A 27,176-nucleotide genomic window follows, 5' to 3' on the forward strand; every position below is an offset into this window, starting at 1 on the left:
CAATTAGAATTGATGACAACAACAGTGTGCCAAAAAAACATAGTGCAACTGTATATGATGACAATAATGCAATATGTAATCAGCATGTTCGATATCGGCATTCAAGGCACTAAAGCTGACGAAACATTGTACTGCAAATATGCCAAGCGGACATTATGACTCGTAATCAGCATAAAATATTTCTAATTTTGTGGGTTTGTTTCCGTTGTTACTTATCGATCTTGGTCGGTAAGTATGTTGATAGGTATTTGTCTGTTAGACACTTTCGTATGTTACGCGATACTGCGCGTATATATGGATGAATTATGTCGTATAATTGGCGAGTTATAACTTATTTAATCATTTTTTAATTTAATTTTCATTATTTATAATTAGTTATTAAATAATTTTTTTTTTTTTTTTGTGGAAGATCGATAAGTCGGCGGCCTCCGACCTCTATCTCGTTTCACTTTTGTCCACATTTTGAAACTAGGCATTTGGAAAATTAAAAGGGATCCTAACAATTGATACACTAAAAAAGAAAGCTAAGAAAATTCGACATAGCTTGCAATAGAGTTGGAGAGATGGTGGAATTAGATGAACTTATGTCTGTCGAAAATAAGAGTCGAAACTTTCTAAAATACTATCACTCAGTTGCTTTGTTTTCGATTTCGCCAATTTTCAGAATGGCCAAACTTACCAACATAGAAATGTCGATGCAATGCTTTATTTTAACATAAGTCAAAGCTTTATGCATAAGAATGGCATTGTGTTAAGCATTTAACTATACCAACCAAATCAAAGCTATGGCGGTTACGCAATTTCAGAAACGACAGGTCAGACGTTACAATATGAGGCTAAAATTCATGTAGCGTACTGCAAAAGTGTTCTGAACAAATACCATAATATAAAATAAATATTACGGAAATATCGTCAGTTTTTTTTTTCGAAAAAACGAGTTTTTTTTTTAAATTTTACCTGTAAATTTCATCGTGTTTCGAGATGGTCAAACTCAAAACATCGAAGAATGTTTCCTAATCATTTTGCTCAAAGCAAAACCATTTCATTAACTACCGATCAAAAATGAAAATGCATAGCTATAAGCTATATGTGGAAATTGGAATATAATAACAGTTTGTAAGTACTTTTATATCGAGTACTGTATTAGCAAATGCAAAAAGGAATAAAAACACCATAGTGATTTTAAAATCACTTGTATCCGCCATAAAACGTTGGATTTGAAGACCGAAACAGTGCGAAGGAAGGTTACGTTATAGGTTTACGACTTGACGTACGTTTTAAAATGCGTCACTCATAAACAATCCAATATTGATTATTCAAACGTTTAATGGTAACGACGCTTGAGTAGTCAACCGCAGATTTACAGCACAATGAGTTGCCTAAAAATTGATAAATTATTAAAATGACCCGGAAAAATATAATAAACCCCACCTTAATAACATTTGCTGGAATTGTTACAAACCAGAATGTTGAAACCACAATGGAAACGCGATTTCATACGTTCTCATTTTGTGTTTCTACCCTGTAATTTTATGATGGTGGTCATCTATATGGATTAATATGAATATGGCCTAATAAGTTATAAAAAAGGCATCAATTGTACTTATTTGATAAGTGAAATAAAAGAGAGTAATTGTGGTTTATCAAAAATAAGCAACGCTGAGTGGCCGTGACCAAAATAACACGACGCTATTTCTAAATTATTTTTAAGCGTATGCGTGTGCTTTTGTTAGCTCATTTCCTTGTATTGATCTGTCACTACAGTCTCGATGTCTAATAGCAAAACGAAATTTATGCCTGAAAACTGATCTTATTTTTCGGCTTTGCTCTATGTTTCAGATGTCAGGTGGCTTCAGAAAAATATGGATCAAAGCAGAATTTCCTAAAATTATTTTTTTGCCTTGAAAACTTAATCGTGTCCAATTAACTCAGAAAGAAGCTTAGAATACCAATCACAGTGCATGAAGATCAAATATTACAGAGTTTAAATCTTTAAATCATGTTACGATTTGTATACAGATGAGTGGCAGAAATTGCTGGAAACTGTAAGTGTTAATAATCAGAGCGAAATAATATAATTGTGGAATTAGGATATCAATACAGTAGGAGAAGATGAGCGAAAGCTCTGTTGTATTTTAGTCAACGAGAAGAAAATACGTTGGCAATCAATCATAAAACACCGATTAAGCGACATTGTTGTAATAAAAATGTTTTAAACTTGCCTAATTTTTCGAGGATACGTACTTCAAGTCGCCTCGCGCTGCTTTGTTTATTCATGATACAGACCTTTGAATCGGATTATATACATTTTCCCAAATGAGCTGAATTTTGCGTATTCCACAAAGTCAACGCTCGATATATCGATTTCTGAAGGTTTACTTTCAGCTAGCAAGGTGGTAGGTAAAGGTTAGCTACCATTTGAATGGCTTATCTAAACAATTTGGGTATAACATTTAAAAAAGATTTTTCTGTGATAGGCATTTGAGTGCACAGATAATTCTATTCGCTATGTAATATGCAAGCGAATGAGACAAACTAAACTTTAAATTGCCACTGAAAGATATACAGATTTTCGAGGATATCTCAGTTTGAATATTAAACCAAAATATACAATTACAGTTCAAATTGAAATATTATTGAATTAAATATCTGAAATACTGAAGGTAAATTGTCCCGTGTTTTCAAAATTGGGCCCGAGACCTATTCTAAAATGATCAACCCAAATAAATATATATAGTGTCAGCAATAACATTGCATAAAATAATCTTTGTTCGAAGGCTTCACACGTAGTCATGACCGCGTGGAAGAGAAAAACGAACTAATCAATTGTCATATGTATAAGGGATGATGTGACTGAAATTAAGAATTTGACTAATGAATGAATATGATTGTCAATAAATGTGTTGTGTCGATAATTTATGAGTATAGGGTTTTTCAAAAAAAATCAGCATATAAGCGATTGTTCTGTTTGAATGCAAATAGTAGCAACGTTGTATTGTTGTAGGCATGTGCAATTTAATCGTCGAAGCTAGATTGCGGATTCGAACTATTATTTGTTTAGCACTTTTATTTGCAATTTTTTTATTGAGCTGTGATAATGCTTAAGTTATTCAAATTATTTTACCATCTATATAGTGAATGAAATGACAACTGTCATTGAGATCTACAAATTAGCAAATGGACGAATCTTTATGAACATTGCAGGTTTCAGGTTGCAGCAAACGCTACAAAAAAATTGTTCATTATTGTGAGCGGTTTATTTTTTATACAATAATCAAAAATTATTCGATTCGTTTTAAAGCGGTAGTATGCCGAGAAAATCAAATGAATCTAAATTTATAAAAACATAAACACAATCTGTTTTCCATATTTGGAAGCATTGGTATGTTTTAACGTATAATTTGGTTATAATATATTTATTAAATATAAAAACCTTTGTAGTGAACCCAACAATCACACCCGATGAGACTAACATATCATTAAGTTACCAGAAAAGTAGTTGAATGTTATAGCAATACATTATGTTTGTCTGGCGGGTATTGATCACGCTAAAGTTCTGAATTTCCTGCAAAATCTACATTTTATTTTAAAATTGAAATGGCATTAAAATGGTACCATTAGTCAGTTCTATAATAAATTTATACATAGAAAAAATTTATGTTTATGTAAACCGCTGCATCATATTTTCTAATTAAAAATAGAATTTTTTTTGTTATTTTTTCTCTAAAAAAAAAACATTTTTTTTTAGTTTTAATGTAGTGCGACGACGATATTTACGATATCAACATCGCCAGGTTACCAGTAAATATGTCTGGAAGAAAACGACTGAATCGTTTCACCGGTAGCGTGAAACAAGCCCCACATTTCAATCCAGATAAAGATGCCGGAACTTTACATTCAAACTTACGAGGAATCGGTAAATTCTATTCTGTTCTGTCTGTTCTGTAGATAATTTAGCGAGTAACATAGCATTAAAAATTATCCATCATTTGGTGAAACACCACTATTGATATTTGAAATAACTCAAAACTCAAATCAAAATTAGATTACGAATTTAATGTAATGTAAGGATAGGTAAGGTAGATTTTCCGTCATATTTCATTGACTTTTTCACAAAGATGATATCTGATTGGTAAACATTGGTTAGGTCAATAGAAGTTCTGTTGTCATTGGCTTTATCCTGTTCACTAGTGACCACTATTGTTAATTCTAACCAATCAAAATTATTATTTTCACAAAAAGAAATTTTTCAAAAAGAAAAAGTCACAAAACAGAAAAAAATGTTTAATTCAGAATTTGCATCAATTCAGTAAATGTTACAGGTAACGATGAAGCGAGTGTCATTTCAATTTTATCTTCAAGAACCAACGCTCAACGGCAAGAAGTTGCCAGAAGTTACTTCAGTGCTTATGAAAGGGTAAGAAAAACTTCTGCATATTAACAATTGTTCATGTTTTGTACATATCTATTTCGATGTGTTATGAAGCTGCGTTTGCGACTTAGCGCCAATATTGATCACCCGAGCCAACTTTCGCGACACTTCACGTCAATTCATTACTTAAAAAATGAGAGAGTCAAGATTTATTTTTATTATGTCACCGTTTCTACAATCCTTCATGTTTTAAACAATTAAAACTATTTTTAGCAAAACAAGCTTTTTTGTGATGAGATTCTCATAAACTCTCGATTCTCGGTTACATAATTATTGATTTTCGCATCAATTTTATATAACTATCTATGTTTTCCTTAATTTATACAAGAATCTCATACAAGACTTGAAGATTCATTCAAAGGGCGATTTTCAGACTATTTTGCTTGCGCTATTCCATTCACCGCGTGTATACGATGCCACATGCTTGAACAAAGCAATTAAAGGACTGATAAAAGATCCGAAGGTAAAACAAAAAATAGTAAATTGAGTTAGAAGAATTTTATTCCCATATAGCCTACAAGATAATCACCAGCATGCGAAGACTAGACACGACTTACAATTATACTTTTAGGCTCTATGTTTCTACCTTTCAATGAATTTGAAGTTCGAATAAACGTTCTGGTTAATATAGGAAAAAAATTTGTTATCACCTTTATATGGAAGATATGAGGAAATGCTTCTAAATCAGTGGTCGGCGAACTTTATGTACTTGCGGGCCAAATATACACTTTTCCGATAGCGCGCGGGTCGCAATATTTCGCCTTCGAACAATCGCCACATTAAACTTCAAATTATGGCGCATTCGCACGTTCTATTGCTGCGTTGAAAGCCTGCCACAAAAAGATGTGTATGTTGCCTTTTTTATTATATTGTTTAACAATACATTGTTTTTATTTACTTATTATCATTGTGAAGGCTGATGTTTTTATGACAACTTGCCCGCGGTAAGTCGTCCAAATGACGATCTGACAAGCGAGTACGAAATTTATTCTAAATGTAATGCATTTTGGATAAAGCTGCCCATAGCAATATTTGCTTCCGAACGTGCACTTTTGCACTGTCGCACAGATGAGCTGTGGCGCAGTCCCGGGTCTCGGGGTCGAATATTCGATGACACCGTTCGTAACGAGTTTAACATTAAATTCCTTAATAACTTCGATACTGAATGGGCATATCGAGCAAACGGATTTCGGAATGCGCAAGAAAGAAAAATATTTTTCCGGCCAAGCACTTTGAAATGTTCGACCCTCGTCGCGAACTCCCCCCGTTTCCCAGACATTTCCAAATATTAAAAATCAAAATTAACTCGAACGACATACAACTGACGCTACTCATTACAAAACAACCGCCGTACAGCAGCACTTGTTACCACATAAAGCCGTCTGGAGACAATAATAAATTTAGGATCAATTTTAGTTTTATGTATTAAATGTCGGGTCGTTCGAGGGCCGAAACAAATTGCCGACCCCTGTTCTAGATCATTTCGATCGACGTTATACCTAAGATACCCATTTTTATACCAATAAATCTGTAACGAATAATTTAATTTGCGAATCATACTGGGACATATATACAACAACCGAAAGCGATTATGTATCGCTTTGTTCATATTCACATTTTATGTGTTTTCACACTCTTAGCCTAAAGGAAAATATGGGTACGCAGACACTACTGAGTAATAAGTTTTTATTGTGTATGAAAATTCAATATTATTCCGTAATTGCACAGATTGTCGATTTCATTTTCATAATTTACGTTTAATATATATATATATATATAGGCTACAGATATCTATATTTGCAACTATTTTATTTTTTGTGTTTCAAGGCCATGACTGAAATACTGATGACAAGGACTCCAGAAGAAATTAAGAAGATAAAAGAAATATATCTGGAAAAGTTTAGTCGTGAACTCACTAAAGATATCGAAGAGGATTGCTCCGGAGAGTTTCGAAAATTTTTGCTCACTTTAGCTACGGTAAGAAATCACCTATTGTGTTTTATATACATATATGAAATCAAACGGTGGGCTTGTGTCTTATAATTAAATTTTCAATATGTGAGAAAGAGGCAATTTGAAGATATATTAGACTTTGAGAGGGCGGTCTTTTCTCGTCGATTTTACACTGCGGACCAAATATAATTACTATATTTGCAAGCTTATAAGCTTCGGACAAAGGAAAGATCATGAGCGATTCCAAAGTTTTTGATCGGCGATGGCAACTTAAATAGGCCAATGTACAGTCTCCTAATCCATGAAAACTATGTTATCCAATTCGATCTTATTTTAATCAATTTCAATAGCTTAGAATTCAGGGGTCGGGAACCTTTTTGGTCGAGAAAGTCAAGCCTGAATTTTTATTCGAAAGCCCACACATACAATGTCAATATACATTCAATGTGACTATTGATGCTGCATGTCGTCGCTTGAACGGCTGCTCACACGCAGCACGAGTTGGAATCTACGATACTCAACACCCTTCTTTCGGTTAGGCATCTCCGTAGTATTTTAATAACTAGCTTTGCTAGTCCGATCTAAATATGACAAATACTGTAACTAGTAAGTACAAACGGACAAAAGGCTGACTTAGATCATCATAAACTGTTTGCTATCGTACTTTATTTGGAACCTTTCGATCAGCTATTTTTTTTTTTCAAATGCATTGATAAAAACTATTCATCAAATGCTCACAACACAGACTGAACGTGAAGATTTCCAAGCAGTATCAGCAGAAAAGGCGAAGCTTGATGCAACTTCACTGCAAAATGCAGTCAAAAAACATGGCGAAGAAATGTCAGCAACGTTTATTTCAATTTTCTGCTCGAGAAGTTTTGCACAACTAAATGCAGCATTTTACGATTATAAAAAGGTTTGTACAAAATTTTACCTCATTTCTTTGATATTCCGTAGCATATACGAACCATGATGTCGTAATTTTAAAACGTAACGAATTTATAAATTTTAAGTTGATATTGCCACTCACTTGCTTTCTCGATATCTTCCAATGTCCTTATAAAGTGATATAAAAAGGAATATTCAATTCGTTTACCATCATTGAAGTAATCTTTCAATCTCAGCTTGCAGGTCGCGATATCACGAAAACCATAACCTCGGAGTTCTCGACCGATCTGAAGGATGGCTTGAAAGCAATTTGTGAAGTTGCAACCTATCCGCCTGATTATTTTGCGGACAGACTCTATCGATCTATGAAAGGGGCTGGAACTGACGATAAAACATTGATTCGTGTAGTTGTAACACGATCAGAGGTAATCAATCTGATTGAATTTCTTTATTGTAAAAATGGTCTAAATACCAAATTTAGAATTGCGCACTTTAAACTCATCTGGTTTAAGTATAAATAAATTAGATAGAACATAAGACCTGCTATTTTGTACGGTGATTCATTGATTATTCCCATATGGTCACACAATTTATTTTACATTCATAACATCGGCAAAATCGTATACGAAAATTGCAGGATAATGAGGGTTAAAAATAAATAAATGGTTGACCATATATATAAACCAGCTGCATGTAACGAATATCATTAATGAGGTAATTAAATTGAGGAAACTTATCATTAACGGTATTTCAACAAGTAGGGTAATTGAAGTTATGAGGATGATCTTGCACTCATTTTAATGAGGTTCAAATTGAATTGTTAACTGAAGCACCCGCTTGTTTTAACAAGATGTATTATTTTATTGCTCTGGAGTGTCGGAAAAAAGGATTTTGCGTTACAACTGACGAATTGAATAAATATCAAATGTTATTCTCCTCCATTTTCAGATTGACATGATTGACATCAAGAAATCTTTTGCGGAAAAGCACGGGAAATCACTAGAAAAATACATCGAAGGAGACACGAGTGGGTCTTATAAAAAACTTCTTCTTGCCCTTGTGTACGACTGAAGCTATCATATCTATTAATTTCAGCTGCTTAAGAGCAGCTCAGTTTCTTCACTTGCACAAAAAAATTTTGCGGCTTGTTTGTCGTGTACTCACTTTGTTTGTGTATCTTTAGTTAGAAAATAAGTGTATGCCTGACTTATAAGTATAGCTGTGATCTTATTCTATATGGATTAACGCGGGAAACCATTTTCTGTTTGTCAGATACAATCATATCTTTCTAATCTACTTATTTGATTGAAATATGCACAGTTTCCTATCAATGTCGTTTGCCTAAAGTATTGAATTAACCACTTTTGCCCTGCTCAATACTTTCTAATACCGAGTGAAAGTATGATATGTAAAGACCATTCAATACTACTGTTCGAGTTGGTTTTATTTATTGTAATTATTGAAAAGAGTTCGAAAATGTGCCTTAGTATTTAGGTTCAAAACAGAGATTCGAAGTGATGTATGTATATGTGCTCGGTATCGGCGAATAAGACGATTCTGGCAAGCGATAATATCCAAATCACTAAATTCAAATTGCCGACTTCAAATTACAGAAAACTGATGGGTTTTAATTAAAAGTTGGTTACGTTTATCCACACTCGTTTTATGAGGTGGGTGTAAGTAAGTTGTGATTTAAACTGGTTTAAATACCGGTAGTTAAGTGTTAGCGTTTGAATATAAACGGCAATGAAACCTAACTTTTAGATCAATTTGCCAATACTCCATACTCAGCTTACATTACAGAAATAAACAAATGTTCGATGGCTTAATTCTTTTCCGTTTAGTTTTTGATTTACTAAACTAAACTGTATAAAGTTTAAAGATATAACATATTCGTATTATATTACGTAGATTCTATTCTCTGCAGAATTATCATTTTAGAATCACAAAACAGTCTAGTATTCTAGTTCATGTTCACAAAAATAAATTTGCATGGTATTTGTGCATTTGTATTTTTTTTCGCGATGGTTGAGCTTATCAATCTGAAACACTGCTGAGCAGGATGTCCTTTTTAAATCGGGCAAGTGTAAGTGTCAAATCGAATAGACAAAAGAGTGTCAACTTATTGACCATTATTAGACGTCGCTAATTTCACCAGACAGGTTATAGATAGGTGGGTAATCAATCAAGCGACTTCAAAAATGATTCATGGTAGTATACTGATGAAAAAAAAATAATTGATTAAAAAATACTTGCTTAACTCAAGCTGGAAAACTTATAAACCGTGAATACTGGTTCTCAGGAAGCCTTGAATAGTACTATATTATGTAAAAAAAACTTTGAAGCGTAATATAAGAAAATGCATAAATTATATGTAGCAAACCGATAGTTTTTATTTATGTGGAACAATATTGTTCTAAAATGGGATTTTATTTCTAAACGAAGGAATTATAATAAGAAACTTTGGTGCAGACATTTCCAGAAGCAATACTGCTTCTAAATTTGGCAAGTTCACTTGAAATGAGAAATTCATTTCATATTTTTTTTCAAATCTTTGTCACTATCAAAACCGTTTTGAAACACGCTGTTGTGACATCACAACTAGAGGATTGAACAAAAAACAATATATCGTTTTATTGCCAGGGGGACACCACTCCTTTTACAGGTCGATAGGCAGCCTGCAAGCAGTCAATCTCTTCTAATGCCGTTGATTTTGGAGAAAAAATCATACACCCCTCGCTGTCAGTAGACTCGTCCACCATTGATGATATTAGCCCAACTGTAGAAGCTTGACGGGATGTGACCTTATGCACCTTGCTTGCTACACGAAGACGAAGGGCGCTGAACCGTGCGCCAATATTTTCCAGTCTAAACGCTCTAGTCTATCACAATACAGCAATATTTGTCTATGTTCGGTCCAGACAATCCTCTCCAAATTATCCCGTCTTATAACTGAGATAAGCAAACTGAAGTCCACAAGCCCACAATACGCAACTTTATTAAACACAGGAGAATTGTAATGTGTCGTGAAATTATCAAGCACCTGCTCATCACAAAATATATAATCTAGATGTCAGATGGAGCCAAATAGATTACGGAAACAGATGACGAATACAGATAGAGATGAAATAGAGAGGTTTCCTAAAAAAAAAAACAGCCTACACTATAAATACTATGAATTTGCCGCATAAATAACCAACATGCAATCAAATTATATCGCTTACCGACTGTTTTTAGCCAAGGTCAACAATATATCGAATCTTTTATGTAACTGCAGAACACTGAAAATAAATATGAACAAAGAAGCACTACAGTAACAGTACTTGACCCTACAGCATTAATTGTGGCAATAAATATAATACCAACAGTATTTCATCCAAATAAGACTACTATATAACAAGCCGAATGCAATGAAATACAGAAAACTCACCAAGAATATTTCACAAAACAATCAAAACGCAGTACAGATTCACAAAATACAGTTCAATAATCCAGAGTTCAATGCAGCAAATTTTAAACTATTAGCAAGTTAAATAAGCATGAAACAAAGGAAACCATAATTAGCCCACTATAATTAATATGATACAGCTTTTCCTAATGCTGGATCGCCATAGAAGTAACGCATTGCAACAGCAAACTAACTGTGCACATTTACAATTTCGGCCATAACGCGAGGCGATACAATAACGATGTAAACACGCCAATTGCAGTAGACAGAAACCTTCTCGGCTCGGTCTACAGATAATAAATAGGTAAGGTAAGGTAAGGTAAAGGGTTTAATGGCGTCTTTGACAACTCGGTCTTTTACGCCAATTTTCAAAAGGAGTAGTCAGAATGATACAATAAAAACATGTTTACAACTCTCGTTTGGTGGATATAGCAAATTTAATAATTATTGGAATCAAATTAGGAACATTGAAAATACAAATAAATTCCCAGGGTACATTCATTTTTGCTGCTTCACGTCTTAATTCGCATCGTAAATTATTATACTTGGGACAATATAAAATAAAATGGGAAACAGTTTCCTTTGTGTCACATCGACTACATTGCCCTGTGGGATGTAGCCCTATTTTAAATAAATGATAGTTAAGTCTGATATGTCCAGTTTGAAGACGAAAAAATATTATTTCTTCTTGGCGGGAAAATTTGAAATAAACATTATTTTGGGCTATTTGAGGTCGAAAGTTTTTGTAATGGCTTGCAGTATCGTTTGCTTGATATGTTAAATTCCATTTCGCAAGACATGCTTGCTTGCACAATGTCTTAGCTTCTTTTAATGACCGTTGAAGAACAGCATTAATGACAATTTTATTTGCTCCGTCTTTCGCCAGTCGATCCACTGCCTCATTACCGCTAATACCAATATGTGCTGGTATCCACAGAAACTTGATATCGGTCGTGTGACAAATAATAGTATAAAGTAGTTGTATTTTTGTTGATAAAAAATGTTTAACATTCCAAATATCCTGAATGCTTTCCAAGGCAGAAAGACAATCGCACAATATTAATACTTTTGAAGGCCTATTTTGCGATATCCATATCAAACTTTGATATATGGCATATAATTCCGTACAGTAGGAAGTAGATAATGGATCGAGGCGGAATTTATTCGAAAATTCGTATTCTGGAATAAAAAAGGCAGAACCACAGCGAGTTTCAGATTTTGAACCGTCAGTATAGATCTCCAGGTAACCTGGATATTCCATTTCAATATACTCCAAACATTGTAACACAAAAACAGTAGGATTATTGTATGTAACAGACATAGTTGATAAAACTGTATCCACTTCAGTCGGAGGCATATTCCAGGGTGGAATGGGAAAAAATTTAGTGTTGTTGACAACTATGTTAGAGAAAATTCGAGAGGTCGAGAGCATATTAAAGGTTACAAAAGAATCAGAGTCTGGATAGTACTCATGCCAAGACTGCTTAATGAGTGATTTATTAGGATGATCATAAACGCATCAAATGCGAGTAATGAAATGAGACGTTTGCGACGTTGACAAACGAAAAGATGCAAACGTGTCAGCAATAAAGAAGTATACACTACCGGCGCTGGAGATCTAACACCAACAGACAACAAGATTCTACATTGGACATTTCGAATGCTACGTCAGAGCAACGACTAACATACCGGTCAGAGGGTCATGGGAACTCGTTGAAATGTGATCCTTTAAGTTACGACCTACGACTTGCCAGGTATTTCCTTATCACAGAGACCACAATCCACCATGTAGATTTACATGCAATGATGTACCCCTAATTTTGATAGCCGCCTCGTTTATGGCATATAAAGATGGTTGGTTGTTGATTAGTATCATAGCAGCAGCAGAACAATGAAATCTCTGATTGTGAATAACAACAATACTAATACTGAAAACCCCTTTTGGTGGAAACTTTTCTGTGGTAGCTGCTCACCATGTAGTCTCGTATACCTGAAGCAACAAACACCTACAGCCTACAACAAACTCCGATTCGGTATCCGCCAGTTATTGAGTTTAGAAAAGTATATGCAATTTTTATTGCATGGTTTAGATGCAAATGACTGTGGACTTCTTTTCCGATGACCCTTCACGAAATTTTCGAGGACAAAGATGACTCACACCACACCGCAGGTATTATAAGTTTATGAAAATAATCATGGGTTTGTGACTTTTTATTCCCAATTAGAGTATTAATAGACTGCCCAGGGAGACTGCCGGTACGAGTGACAGCCATGACTTCACCGCTCATATTTTGAACAAATACTACTCACCGCTATAAAATGACATGTTCAAACATACTTATCGAAGTTCCTGACTGGCGGTCAACTCTCCGTTCTCCGATATGACTAAAATAGCACTGCTCATCAGTTTTCAGCAGCGTTTTTATGAGCGATCTTTAACTCACTTTAGACTAATGTGAATTACATCGGACTTATGCACCGGTCATCAACTTGTTGACAGTCATGTTTACAAACAAGCGCTCATCAATTTATTCATTATAAAAGCAAGAGAGTTAAGCGCGGATACCAAACGTTGTAGTCTGCTAGGTCTAACGCCTTCAAGCGGATATGCGTACAGAAAGAGGTTCATGTCAGAGGCTTATCTTGCTGCTTCTATGATAGTAAGCAGTGGGCCTATTACTTGTTTCTATCCCTCGAACTCAAAAGCGGCGGATACCAAACTTTGTGGACTGCTGGACCAGCGGTTTCGGGCGGATGAGCCTGCAGGCTAGGTAATGGGCTCCGTGCCAAGGAACTTTCCACCATGGTAGATGGATCTCAGCGGAGCTTGGTAACCGCGCTAGAATAAAGGAGTGGAAGAGAGTTTAAAGAATCTCACGGTTTCTAAAAAAAACTTTTCATTGGTCTGACCCGAATATCCTGTCTGCAAATGTCCGCGAAATGCGAAGAAATTTTGATTTCGTTAAGTCGTTTTTGACTGGTGAACAACATGGTATTCCTTGCTCCTTGTGGGACAAATTTAAACTCTACTGTACTGCCCCGACCCCCTCATTTGCAATCGACGAACATTAATTCTCGTCCAAGCACATGCATGACCTCTTCTTCTACGTTTGCAGTAGCCTGTTCTTGTACCCATGATTCATCGAAACTTTCATTTTTGTCCGTTCTTGTGATGTTACTTTGTGCTACATCGTTTATATATTTTGTTTACAGATCGCCGTCGTCAAAAGAAGACTGTTCAGGTATTGACAAAATTTCCGATCAGATTGACAGAATCCCCACTTATTGTCCAGCTGCCAAATTTGTATCATTGGGAGAGTTTAACGTCATGATTTTAATTGGTTAAACTCTAACATAACGGTCTTGCCCAGATACTATCATGTAATTTCCCCGTTTAGTGCGGATAACCCAAAAAATCGCCTTCACCTTTCAAAAACCTCCTTTCTGTAATTCGGACCATGTGCTGTTGCGGACTTATTCAAAAACAAAATCCATGTCAAAAGTCTTCGTACCATTGAATCTTTTTATGATAATACGGAAGGCGACTCACTAAGAGAACATATTGGTGATACGCCACCCACGGGTTTACTTATTTGCTACCTGCTGAATCCTTCACTTCAGATATTGCAAATTGACTTCGAAATGGAATTGAAGAGTTTATATCCCATAAACAGCACCAACTACCACACTATGCACCATGATAATCTTCTGAATGAGCTGCAGCATTATCGGAGCAAAATAGATCGCTCCACTGCTATCAGCGCAATATATCTCCGAAATAAATATTTCTGAAGTCTAGAAACAATTGCAGAAAAAAAAGACTAAAAAAAGATATGCAAATTTGACGAAAACTCTCGAAAAATCATTAGTAATGTATTGAACAACGGAAAATCTGCCATTTCTTTTGTCAATAAAGCTCTCTCTCTTATATTCATTGGATCTAAGTGATGTGATTAAATCAACCTAACTAGATATTTCGAAAGTTTTTGCTGGAGGCACAACACATAAAATTTGATCTCATGGTATATCTGGTGAGATTTTGACATCATTAAAATCATTTCTGTCTGGTCAAAAAAATCAATATTGTTCTAGATTGCCAACGCTCTCGGATATACCTCATATCTTCTGGAGTTCCTCAAGGCTGAATTCTGAGACCTAAATTGTTTTTATTATTTAGAAATGATCTTTCAGATAATCTTATCTGCAATTCACTCATTTATGCTAACACTACTCTTTATACTTCTCCTGATGTGAAGTCCAATAAGTAACATCGTTTTGAACTTATTAAATGTATGGGAACATACTTGATTCCGGGTTCCAAATCGGGTGATCAGTGGCAGGTCTCTGAGATTAAACACAGTTGAAGTCTTTTTGATCAATCCTTATATTAATCCCGATATAGCTCCAGTTTCAACGTAGAAGAAAAAAATATAAAATACTATGAGAATCTCTAAATTTTGTCTGGTTAGACTCATCATTTCTAAGGAATTGATTTGGAATACTATATAACAGACATGGGCACGGTACGGCCCGCGGGCCAAATCCGGCCTGTTGAGTGATTATATCTGACCCGCCTGACGCTGCCACAACCAAACTTAAACCGAATTTTGATGTTTTAGCGAAAAATAGCTTAAGGAATTTGTTGAGATTGCGAATATATTTAGTTTTGGCACGAGGCCTATTGTTTCTCACGGTTGTTTTTGTAACACTGTAAATATTGTTCATAAAACTTTTTACGTTCTACTTACATGGCCCGCCAGTATAGGTGGGCGAAATTTTTGGCCCCCGGTCCAACAACTTTGCCTATCTATGCTATATAACTAGGCTTACCATACGTCCCGCTTTAGGCGGGACAGTCCTGCTTCTTAGCGTCTTGTCCCGCCGTCCCGACAAGACAGCCATCCAGATTCAGCATAATACACCGAAATGTCTTATTACTGTTGTCGCTGTGTAGCGCAACGTTAGCCTACTCACTTACTGAAGGTGAATGCGTTATTTTGTTTGTTTCGTTGTTTGCCGCTAAAATTGTTCGGACGTTCACGTTAATGTAAATTTCATTTGAACAACGTCTTTTTGACGGTGTTATCTACAGAAAAGCATGGTTGAGCGAATAAGTAAATTCTCAGTGCTTGAAAACGGCACTATTATTTCATTATTTTTTATTCCTCTTGCTATACACAAAAAAATCTAAATTTGTGTCGTTAGCGTCTATTCCTTTCTATTTTTCGAACTGAACCCGATATTTAGACAGAAAATATGCGCATAAACTCTCGATGACAATATGATCAACGAAGACAGTCATGGTGGCTTTAAATGTAGGCCTATGTAGTAAAATCGGAAACTGTAAAGTTACAGGATCACAGCTAAGGGGTCGTGTCCTTGAAAGCGTTCCGCCTTGAAGTCAAAAGAATATGGTAACTCTATATATAACGTCAGTGCCTCGAAACGCGTCAGTGAAAGTAGGATTACTTCACCGCGCCCGTAGGTATTTGCCCTGTGACTGCACACTTCACTTGTACAGATCACTGATACATAATTGCAAGGAGCATCATTGCCACATTTTGACTGGCGCTTCCAAGACCATACTAAACTCCTAGACCGTCTGGAGTTAGAACTACAAACTCCCTCCCATAAACAAAATGTTGCGATCGTTGTGCTTATTTCACAGGTACTTCAATATTTGGCCGTGTTCTTCTAAGAACAAAATTGATGAGGCTTGATTGTTGAGAATAATTTCGAGCTCGGTCTTCAGACAATTTATTGGGTGTCGTAATTTGTAACGAAGCGCGCGGCTTTATTTAACTTTTATAAAGCGCCTTTTGGAAATAAATCGGATTATATTTATTAGTACATCAATAAAATGTATAAGTTGATTTACATCAGCTACTTAGTGAATTAGTTTTGCCATTTTAGATTGAACAGGAAACATTCTTGATTGACGATAATAATTTTTATTATTAACTCAAGCACATGAATGAATACCATTCAACCTTGGAGAACCATTTGGCGCCTCCTTGACTGCGAACTGATTGCAGAAGAAAATTAATGTTTAACTAAAAACAACATTTTTTATTTACAACTAGTGATAATCAGTTTAATCAGCAATCAGTCGAACCTTGACATCTATCTCGAGCGCTTTTGTAAACATCCATGAGCATGAGATATACGATGTGGTTTCTACTAGCAATTACTGATAGTTGACTCATATCTAAAAATAAAAACAAGGTACTTTATTGAAAATATTAATTCATGATATATTTGTGGCTAATTGCATATTTTTATTCAGGCCTATAACAAAGATATTAAAATAAATTGAAGATATAGTGTTGGATTCTTAAATCACCAATCTTATTGAATTGGGTAGAAGTACAGAATCTGGTTTGAAAAGCGTGCAATTCCTATTAATGATACCTTTATATTGGCCATTCCTGCATGTGCAAGACATACATCCGAATCCGTCAGACTTGCATTCCGTGGATTCCTGATTTTTACAAGATGGTTGTAATGGACAATTGGTTATTATACTATCAAACACATCCCATAAACCTTGGTCATCAACTGAACATCCGCTTCCAAACCTTGCGTAAAAATGATTTGTGTTTGTAATATATATATATAGACTGTAAATCATCTTTAAAAAATAGCATTGAACAATATATGTAGGCCTATAACATCTACTCATCTTAATATAAGCCTCTTCATACTTTCGTTTCTATTGTTTGTGTTAAAATTAATAACCTACCACCACTTATCCATTTCCATTTTCCATTTGTAGGCATCACATTTCCAGTTAGTCAAATCACAAACCCACTTTGCTGGCAAATCACAGGAAGAGGTGCCAATAGTCGATGGTGTGCAATCCATTCTGCAGAAGGAAAAATCTTAAAAAAAGATTAAGTTTATTAAACTGCCAATAGTCTAACTCAGGGTTTCCCAATCTGGGGTCCACGGACACCGGGGAGTTCGTGACGACTACGTAGGGGGTCCGCAACGATATTAAGTGTCTGAAATCTATACATTTAACGTATATCTACTGTTACATAGACATTCATAAACGAGATGAAGTCGTAAGTTAACGCAATCAAAAAATGGAGTGAAAAAGTTGTTGTAAATGTAGATGGTCGTGGCTTACAGCGTCAGTGCGGTTAACCTCTGACACAGAGCTACATCGTCCCAATCTGGGGTCCACGGACACCGGGGAGTTCGTGACGACTACGTAGGGGGTCCGCAACGATATTAAGTGTCTGAAATCTATACATTCAACGTATATCTACTGTTACATAGACATTCATAAACGAGATGAAGTCGTAAGTTAACGCAATCAAACAATGGAGTGAAAAAGTTGTTGTAAATGTAGATGATCGTGGCTTACAGCGTCAGTGCGGTTAACCTCTGTCACAGAGCTACATCGTCGGTAATAATTGATTGTATGCGTTATCGAGTTATCACCAGTCGAGAACTTGTTCGACTTTGCCAAGGTCATTTGTGCCTCGTTGCTACAAGACGAGGCGCGAAACCCAGTTAATTGTGAGAGACTATCTTAGTATACACAATTAAATTAGTTCGTTGTTGTAGAGTTCGGCCTACGAGTTTGCTTGTCACAAATTGATCCGCCCCATCAATATCGTTTGTGTTGTTGTGTTCTAAATCCAAATGGAACATTATCCTTCCTCCTTGGTTACGCACATAAATTGGTATAAGATGGGGGTCCGTAAAGAATAATATCCAGAAACAGGGGCCCGCGGCCCAAAAAGTTTGGGAAACTCTGGTCTAACTAAACCAAGTACATCAGTATTTCTGGAATGTACAAGGCATTTATTTGGCACGTCGGCGGTTGTTATGCGCGGTCATTATGAAGCGCTTTTAATTAAGGCGTTTTCATTCTTCTGGTTAATTTCTTTTTTTAATTATCAATAGTGCAGAAATAGTGTGTTAACGTGTAAAAAAGGTTGTTTCATAAAATTGTTCTAAGGAAAAATTTTGTTTGTTGTTGCATTTGCATTTTCCTTCAAAAAAACATCCAGATAAAGAAACAATGAACAACTGACTTTCTTGTCATCCGCCATCAAATTATGTAAAATAAAATTTACCTTCACATTCATAGCTACGAATGCATCTCTGCTCAAAATGATTATTCATTATATATCCTTCTGGACAAACACAGGGATCTAAATTGCAATTTTCTGTGCATCTCAAAGGATATGGATTTTCACAAGTTTTTGGACAAGTAGTGGCACAAGAACGGTAAACCTTTGGAAACTCACACGTAACCTGAGGCGGACCTGTAACATTTAGTGAAATGCTCAAGGTCATTGTGTAGCACTGGATTATACACTAACAGGACATTTAGAATTGTTGACATTCATGTACTATTCTTATGCGGTTCACAGGGGTTCAGAAACATTGATTAAAAATATATAAAAGTTATAGACTTCTATGGCACACTCCAATCTTTAGCTCTGAAGTTCTTGGAGCTAATTCTTCTTGTAATTATCCAACATTTGAATGAAAAAGTTTTGTTTGACGCTACAATAGCGATATACCTCTTTCCTGATTCTATTGGAAGGTAGGTGCTCGATACTTTACATAAACTAGCTTATTGGCGATATTGATGTTCCTAACTTTTTCTTTGATATACTAGATAACAAAACAAAAGTATTTTTGCGTATTGTCATATATATATATACTTGATTATTTATGTTTTTGCCCAACATATAATATCGTGTGTACGAGAAATAATTTACATTAGCACCATTTTCTGTACCTGTCATTGAATTGGTTGAAAATGTAACCACTCACCATATTCACATGTTCCTCTGGCGTTGGATTCCCGTTCTCCGAGTCTCACTACCTTATGGCATGTCAAACCGTTGTCACATAAACCAGATATATTCCATGGCCCTCCACATCGTTCACCAATGCTTTTTGAGCAGACGTCGCAACATCTGTTACATAAATTTAAAGAAAAATTGAAAGCTTTCAAGATATTTTATACAACAGTTCAAACAAAGTTTAAACGTAATTCAATACCCTTGTTTATTTTATTAGTATTATTTTTTGATCGAATTCAAATTCTGTAATCGCAACTTGGATAAAGATTTGCAACATAGCCTATTCTCTCGAAAAAATAGGTTTGACTAATATCATTCCAGGACACAAGAAGTAAGTTTTGTTCAGATTTCAATTTAATTGAGTAGTGCTTGGCCGATAAATAACGTATTTAAGAGTACGATGAACGTGACTGAAAGCATTTTTTAAATGTTATTTTCTAATTAGCTATTAAAAATACAGCTGACTGTGCATATATAGGTTTAACTTACCGACATTCATCTTTAACAATTTTAGTCGTACAAACAGGCGTTTTGCACACAATATCTTCGCAAGGAATGCAACTGAGACCAAAACAGGTTGAAATGAAACCGATAGCGATAAGCAAGCAAATGCGTAACAACCTTTTCATTTTTATTCCTTTCTGTAGCAATTTTTTAGTGTATCTGTAACTAAAGTGTGTAGAAAATGATTGTTTTTTATACAAAGAATATGTACGTCATATATCATATGAAAACAAAATTCGACAAGGATTATATCGACATTTCTGCTACGTATTCATGAAATATTAAACTATTGCGACATCCGTAACAACTGCCCTAGCACCATCCTATAGATCCATCCTACAAGCTTCATTTTGTGGCTACGCTTTTATGCCATGTTAACAGCGTAGGTTGTTGTACTTTCGCGCAGGTGCAATTTTTTCATCGACACAACCTCTACTTAATAAGATACTAAATGTTGAACCTACTAACTGATTCCCGTGAACGGTTTCAAGTAATTCTGTCGATTTACGTGGGGCTCGATCGGGTTTATTTGCGATGACGTCGAAAACTGCAAACTTCATGTTGTCTTTTTCACGGTAAATAATTGAAAGGGTGCGAATGGCAGTGTATCAGCGTGCGATAAACAACTAATTCTAATCGCTAATCAACTCGTTCGCCAATCGACATGGTTTAACTGTTGCCACAAGCGGGCTGTAGATGATAAACCCTTATTGCATAATACCTTCCACGAGATATATTTTGCTCAATAAAATGACCAAATGAGTACTGATTCTAAACCGTTTACGTTTACCCTATACATTTTATGTCAATTAATATATGTTAGGCTTGATTAAAACATCGAAATACCGAACTCTTACAAATTTATAAAAACTTAGATAGGTTTCAATTGTACAATTGTTTTCTAAAAATGAGATACTGTAAATACTCTCTGTTTTTTCATATTGCTGTGAAAATTTTATCAGTGTTAACTTTTGCCAATTTCGGGGATAAACCGAATCGAACTCTTATCCCATCACATTATGATTGAAGAAAATATTCCTTTTTCGTACAATTTATACAATAAAATCCCACTGCTATTGTAGGACAAAGCGAACTACCATTTCTAGTCGCGAGAGTTGTGTGTATGCGGATGGGGGGGTTCTTGGCTGTGACCCAATTAGTCATTAATTAATAAAGCATTACGGATAAAAATATTTCACCTAAATTTTTGTAATAAAGGAGTCTACGATAAAAAAAGAGACGAAAGGGGTAAAGAATTATTATTCCTACATTCGTTGAAACTTATATGAATTTGTATAGTCGCTATATATATTTATTTCATCATCTTTTTTTTTCAAAAATAAAAGATTTATCAGAGTAAAAACTGTTCAATTAATTTAAATTAGTGTATTTTAAAAGGGTACAGTTTCAAATTCATTTGACTGTATTTAATTTTTAACTATTTAAACGGAAAATATTCACCATAAAAATTATCAACCTGATTAAAAAAATAACGAAATGTCAGTTTGAAAGTTTTTGAAACTGGGAAATCATTGTCAAGCCTAAAAAGTTAAAAAACCACCAGAGGCAATCTACCTTGCCTAATGGTAAATTCAGCGCTGATCCTCGATTTATCCCGTCAGCTTTCCGTTGGTCTTCGTTTTATATTGCAACGAACAAAAAAAATGAGCAATTTTAATAAGGTCAAAGTCAAGAAAACTGAAAAACCAACAAATTAAATATATATCTTGTATACGAAAAAAAAAGAACAAATTTTTACATTGTTTCTATTATTTATAAATGATCTTTTAGAAAATCTCATCTACAATTCACTGATTTATGCTAGCACTACTCTTTTTCATTGCTTTGAAGTCCGATTAGCAACAACATTTTAAACTTACTAAATATAGGGAAACAGACTTGATTCCGGTTTCCGAATCGGGTGATCAGTGGCAGGTCTTTGAGATGAAAAAAAATCGAAGTCTTTTTGATCAATCATTATATTAATCCTAATAGGTCTCCAATTTCCATGTATTGAAGATATTATAAAATACTATGAGAATCTCTAAATTTCACCTGGCTGAACTCATCATTTCTAAAAATTGAAATAGAATACTATATAATGTCAGTGGCCCGAAACGCAACAGTGTAAGTTGGATCTATTTACCGCGTCCGCTGGTATTTGTACCGTGATTGCATACCTCACTTGTACAGATTACTGATACATAATTTTAAGGAATATTATTGCCATATTGTGACTGGGGCTTCTAAGACCATACTGTGAATATAACCCTCTGATTGGTTAGAATAATTTCAACTTGTCCTACAGCTGTGAAATCGGAAACGCATTTGAATGGCCTTAGTTCATGCCGAGGATTAGGATTTTGGGCTATGCTCTCACTGTTTTTTTCAGCAAGCTTCTTTGTTAAAAAAATAATTTGTTTGAAAGGTGCAGGTGAAAATTCCAAACATGTTTTTCAACCTCAATAACTTATTATATTGCGGTAAATGCATTGACAGGACTATTTCTGCGTGTTTAACCTTATTTGAGAGTTTGCCAGTTTTTCTGATGTGTGATTATCGTATTTGTGTTCACGATTCTGAAAATAAAACTAATAGCAATGCAATACTATTACCCTTCAGTGTTGATTTAATTTGAATATCAACTGTGTCGGATTTTACCGATATGATAATTTTCACAATAGATAATTTCTGACGTTTTATTATTGGAAACACTGTGGTGGTTTTTAATTTTTAGCAAACATTCTATGTCATTTTTTAAAAGCAACTTCTTTGGTGATTACTTTCCGTCCGAATACCCGTTGGAAAAATCATAAATGCAGGAAGATGCTAAACATGTATTCTAGATCTACAGATATACGGAATCCCATATTACATCTGGTTTTTAACTTATTGAATGGGTTTCTAAAATCCGCATCTAATCATATGCTGGGTTCTATATTTTACATAAAACCTGTGACAAACTGATGGAAAATCTTCTCGCTAAAGCGCCTTTTGGAAATAAAAAGAATCTTTTTTCATTGTGGTTGGATTATGTTTATTAGTAAGTACATCATTAAAATGTATAAGTTGATTTACATCAGCTACTTGGAATAATAGTAAATTAGTTTGCCATTTTGAACAGAAAACATTCTTGATCGACGGTAATAATTTTTATTATTAACTCAACCATATGAATGAATACCATTTGGCCTCATTTGGCGTCTCTTCAACTGCGAATTAATCGCAAAATAAAATTACTGTTTAATTATATATACAACGATCAGTCAATCAGTTTAATCAGCAACCAGTCATACTCTGACATCTATCTCGAGCGCTCCTGTAAACATTCATAAGCTCGAGATATCTGGCGTGATTTCTACTAGCAATTACTGGTAGCTGACTTATATCTGAAAATAAAAACAAGTACTTTATCAAAAGTAATAATTCATGATTTATATGTGATTAATTGCATATATTTATACGAAAACTAATAATATTATGTGGGAATAGGTTAGCCTATAAATCAATGTTATTAAACAAAAATTAGGGATAGATAAGACTGTTGGATTCTTTAAATACCAACTCGTATTGAATTGGGGAGAAATATAGAATCTGGTTTGAAAAGCGTGCAATTCTTATTGATGATACCTTCATATTTCCCATCACTGCATGTGCAAGACCTGCATCCGAATCCGTCAGACTTGCATTCCGTGGCATCCAGATTTTTACAAGTTGGTTGTAATGGACAATCCGATATTATTTTATCAAACATGTCCCATAAACCTTTGTCATCAACTGAACATCCGCTTCCAAACCTTTAAAGTAAATTGTGTTTGTCTTATATATATATATATACTGTAAAACATCTTCAAAGAATAACATAGAACAATTCATGTATACCATTTATTCATCTTGAAATAAGCTCCTTCATACCTGCCTTTCTATTGTCTACGTTAAAAAAAATCAATAACCTACCACCACTTTTCCATTTCCATTTTCCATTCGTAAGCATCACATTTCCAGTTAGTCAATTCGCAAACCCACTTTGCTGGCAAATCACAAGTAGAGGCGCCAATAGTCAATGGAAGGCAATCCATTCTGCAGAAGGAGAAATCTTAAAAGAAGGTTGAGTTAATTGGACTGAACCAAGTGCATCGGTACTTTGAGAATGTAGAAGGCATTTATTTGGTTTCTCGGCAAAAAATTTAGTTTGCTATTGAATTTGGTAATCTTTCACTACAAAAACACCCAGATAGTGAAACAATATATAACTGATTTTCTTGTCCTCTGCCATCAAATTAAGTAAAACAAATTTTACCTTCACATTCATAGTTACGAATACATCTCTTCTCTGTTAGACTGTTCAATATATATCCTTCTGGACAAACACATTGATCCAAATTGCAATTTTTTGTGCATCTATACGGATATGGATTTCCACAAGTTTTTGGACAAGCGGTGGCACAAGAACGGAAAACCTTCGGAAACTCACACGTAACTTTAGGCGGACCTGTAACATATAGTAAAATGCTCATCTACATTATATAGCACCGCATTACACTTTTACAGTACCTTTACAATTATAAATGTCTTCTCTTGTTACTCAGGTGAACAACAAATAGTTTGTAAAGTAAAGCATAAACACAAATCACAATACACTTCACACTTCAAAACACTTCAAATCTTTAGCTCTGAAGTTCTTAAAGTTAATTGTTTAACATTCGAAAGAGAGAGTTATTTTTCTCTGATTCCGTTGGCAGGTACAACCATAAGGCAAAATAATCACGTGGTCAAGACACCAAAAAGGGGGCGCCACAGAAAGTTTTGTAGTTAAATTTTCAATAGGCCTCAGTGTTTGATCAAATAATTCGAGCTGGCCTGAAGACTCGGACCTCAATATTGGCCGGGTCAAATTAAATTTTTATCTATTTTCGTTCTCAGGTACTGAAGTAATATCTGTTTGAAGGCTGTTTGAGAACTATAAAATATCATTCAAATTAATCATAATCACCTTAAACCTATCTATAAATGTTTGTAGGTATGTGAAGTATTTCCAAAAAAATATTATGTAAATTATTCATAATTAGGCCTTCAATCAGTAATGAATACAAAAACTTACTTTTGCGATTTCACATAACACGGGGCACTAGTTAAATTCATATTATTAATATTTGTTATATATTGGAAACCAAGGTCTCAAATGCTTAGGGCCTGCCTCTAAAGGCCATGATCCGGCCCAAGATAGGTACGAAAAAAATCAAATAAGATCTCAATTTTATTCAGGGCTGCCTCAAATGCCTAAAATTCCGGGTTTATTATTTCCTAGATGATACTCCCATATTCAATCAATAAAATAAATTCTAACATTCATCAACCGGAATACAGGTGTCGTCTGTGGCACTTCTTCGGATAAATCCTTGTTTGCATACACATGGATTCGCGATGCATTGAAGAGTGCAAATTAAAGGTTCTCGTTCATCGCAACGAGATTGGCATGCACTTGCACATTCTGAGAACTTGGTTGGGTGCAGGCAACCTCCTCTCGTATCTAGGAAAAGCAACGTATCAATAAATCAGCTGTGCAATAAAATGAAATTTTTGTTATTGTGCGATATCCAATCGGCATTGTGCCAATTTAGAATATGTCAACTAGTTATCTATACATACATTCTTGATATTCGAGGCATGTACGAAATTTTATCATAACCTAATATGCTCTCTTAATTTTTCCTTATTATGCTAGATAACAGGACAACGAATTATTTTTCGCGTATCGTCTTATATATACTTACTATGCTTTAACATTTTTTACTTGAACATATATGACCATGTGTACAAGATTTAATCTACATTAGCATCATTTTCTGTATCTGTCATTGAATTAGTTGAACAAATGTATTCACTCACTATTTTCGCACGTTCCTTCAATGTTGAATTCCAGTTGTCCAGGTCTCACCAACCTGTGGCATTTCAAACCGTTGTCACATAAACCAGATATATTCCATGGTCCTCCACATTTTTCACCAATGCTTTTTGAGCAGACGTCGCAACATCTTTTACATAAATTCAAACGAAACTTAAAAGCTTCCAATATATTTATTACATCATTTTAAAAAAATTTAAACATGATTTTATACCCTTGTTTAATTTATTAGTATTATCATTTTTTTTTTTTTTGAATTAAATACTGTGGTCGCAACCTGGACAAAGATTTACATTCCGTTCTTTAAAAAATTGGTTTAATTAACCAATATTATTCCAGGGCACAAGCAGTAAGCTTCGTATTCATAATTTAATTGAGTAGTGCTTGGCCCATGAATATCAGAGCGTACGATGAAGGTGACTGACTGAAAGCATTATTCAAATGTAATTTTCAAATTAGGTATTCAAAAATACAATTGACTGTGCATATGTTTAACTCACCCACATGCGTCTTTAACAATTTTAGTTGTACAAACAGCCGATTTGCATCCGGCTTTTTCGCACGGTAAGCAACTGAGACCAAAACAGGTTGAAACGAAGCCGATAAGCAAGAAAATACTGAATAAACTCTTCATGTTTATTCTTCTCTGTAGCAATTTATATTGTATATATCTGTAATTAAGTTGATTAGGAATAGATTGTTTTGAAAATAAAGTTAGTAAAGTTAACAACGAATAGGTTACGTCAGATCCCATATGAAAATAACATTTGGCATTAGCTATTACCAGTTTCAGTTTAGACGGTAATTTTTATATCAACATTTTTGCTACTTATTCACGAAAGATTGTAACTATTGCGACATCCGTAATAACTGCCCTAGCACCACCCTAATAGTAAAAATAAGAGGACGTCGACTGATACTCAAATATAACATGCAGAAACTTTAAAAGTACAGACAACAACAAACACCGCGGTCGTTCAAAAATAAGAAGGTTCTACCATGATTCAGCGTATTATAAGTTGGCGTTCCTGATGTGAATTTGGAAATTCTCATCTTATGTTAGTGAGTAAAAATGATTGTACATTATATTAATTATTTAGGTCACCAAACCCTGACACTAATCTCAATCCTCATCTTCAATAACGTAGGCTACAAGTACAACCGGCTTCGGCTAGTAAATCATTTGATTGAAAAACCATGAAGAGTTATTCCAAC

At 34.7% G+C, this 27,176-nt stretch overlaps 2 protein-coding genes and 1 long non-coding RNA gene across 5 annotated transcripts; 1 reads left to right on the forward strand and 2 right to left on the reverse strand.

Annotated features, from left to right (window-relative positions):
• Positions 1 to 3,749: 3,749 nt before the first annotated feature.
• Positions 3,750 to 9,070, forward strand: LOC120342531 (annexin A4-like). Its single transcript, XM_039411401.2, has 7 exons — positions 3,750 to 3,916; positions 4,323 to 4,417; positions 4,761 to 4,895; positions 6,260 to 6,409; positions 7,131 to 7,301; positions 7,510 to 7,698; positions 8,222 to 9,070. The coding sequence occupies exons 1-7, from the start codon at positions 3,808 to 3,810 to the stop codon at positions 8,342 to 8,344; spliced, it is 972 nt and encodes a 323-aa protein (XP_039267335.2). The 5' UTR covers positions 3,750 to 3,807; the 3' UTR covers positions 8,345 to 9,070.
• Positions 9,071 to 10,255: 1,185 nt separating this feature from the next.
• Positions 10,256 to 10,975, reverse strand: LOC144421062 (uncharacterized). Of its 2 annotated transcripts, XR_013474926.1 has the most exons (3): positions 10,704 to 10,971; positions 10,498 to 10,554; positions 10,256 to 10,414 (listed from the first exon to the last, which is right to left on the reverse strand). It is a non-coding gene; the product is annotated as an uncharacterized LOC144421062 (long non-coding RNA). The 2 variants fall into 2 exon arrangements; XR_013474927.1 differs by lacking the exon at positions 10,498 to 10,554 and having other exon boundaries at positions 10,704 to 10,975.
• A 5,661-nt stretch (positions 10,976 to 16,636) lies between these two features.
• LOC120342529 (cysteine-rich motor neuron 1 protein-like) lies at positions 16,637 to 26,628 on the reverse strand. Of its 2 annotated transcripts, XM_039411399.2 has the most exons (7): positions 26,462 to 26,628; positions 25,946 to 26,091; positions 25,404 to 25,586; positions 24,357 to 24,548; positions 24,014 to 24,152; positions 23,687 to 23,853; positions 23,069 to 23,445 (listed from the first exon to the last, which is right to left on the reverse strand). In XM_039411399.2, exons 1-7 carry the CDS (start codon positions 26,593 to 26,595, stop codon positions 23,336 to 23,338), a joined length of 1,071 nt encoding a protein of 356 aa, XP_039267333.2. In that variant the 5' UTR covers positions 26,596 to 26,628; the 3' UTR covers positions 23,069 to 23,335. The 2 variants fall into 2 exon arrangements, with proteins under 2 accessions (XP_077967449.1, XP_039267333.2); XM_078111323.1 differs by lacking the exons at positions 23,069 to 23,445; positions 23,687 to 23,853; positions 24,014 to 24,152; ... (1 more) ...; positions 25,404 to 25,586; positions 25,946 to 26,091 and adding exons at positions 16,637 to 16,929; positions 17,133 to 17,299; positions 17,464 to 17,602; positions 18,812 to 19,003; positions 19,521 to 19,666.
• Positions 26,629 to 27,176: the final 548 nt, after the last annotated feature.

Source organism: Styela clava, chromosome 3, assembly GCF_964204865.1.
Source record: "Styela clava chromosome 3, kaStyClav1.hap1.2, whole genome shotgun sequence".
Taxonomy (NCBI): Eukaryota; Metazoa; Chordata; class Ascidiacea; order Stolidobranchia; family Styelidae; genus Styela; species Styela clava.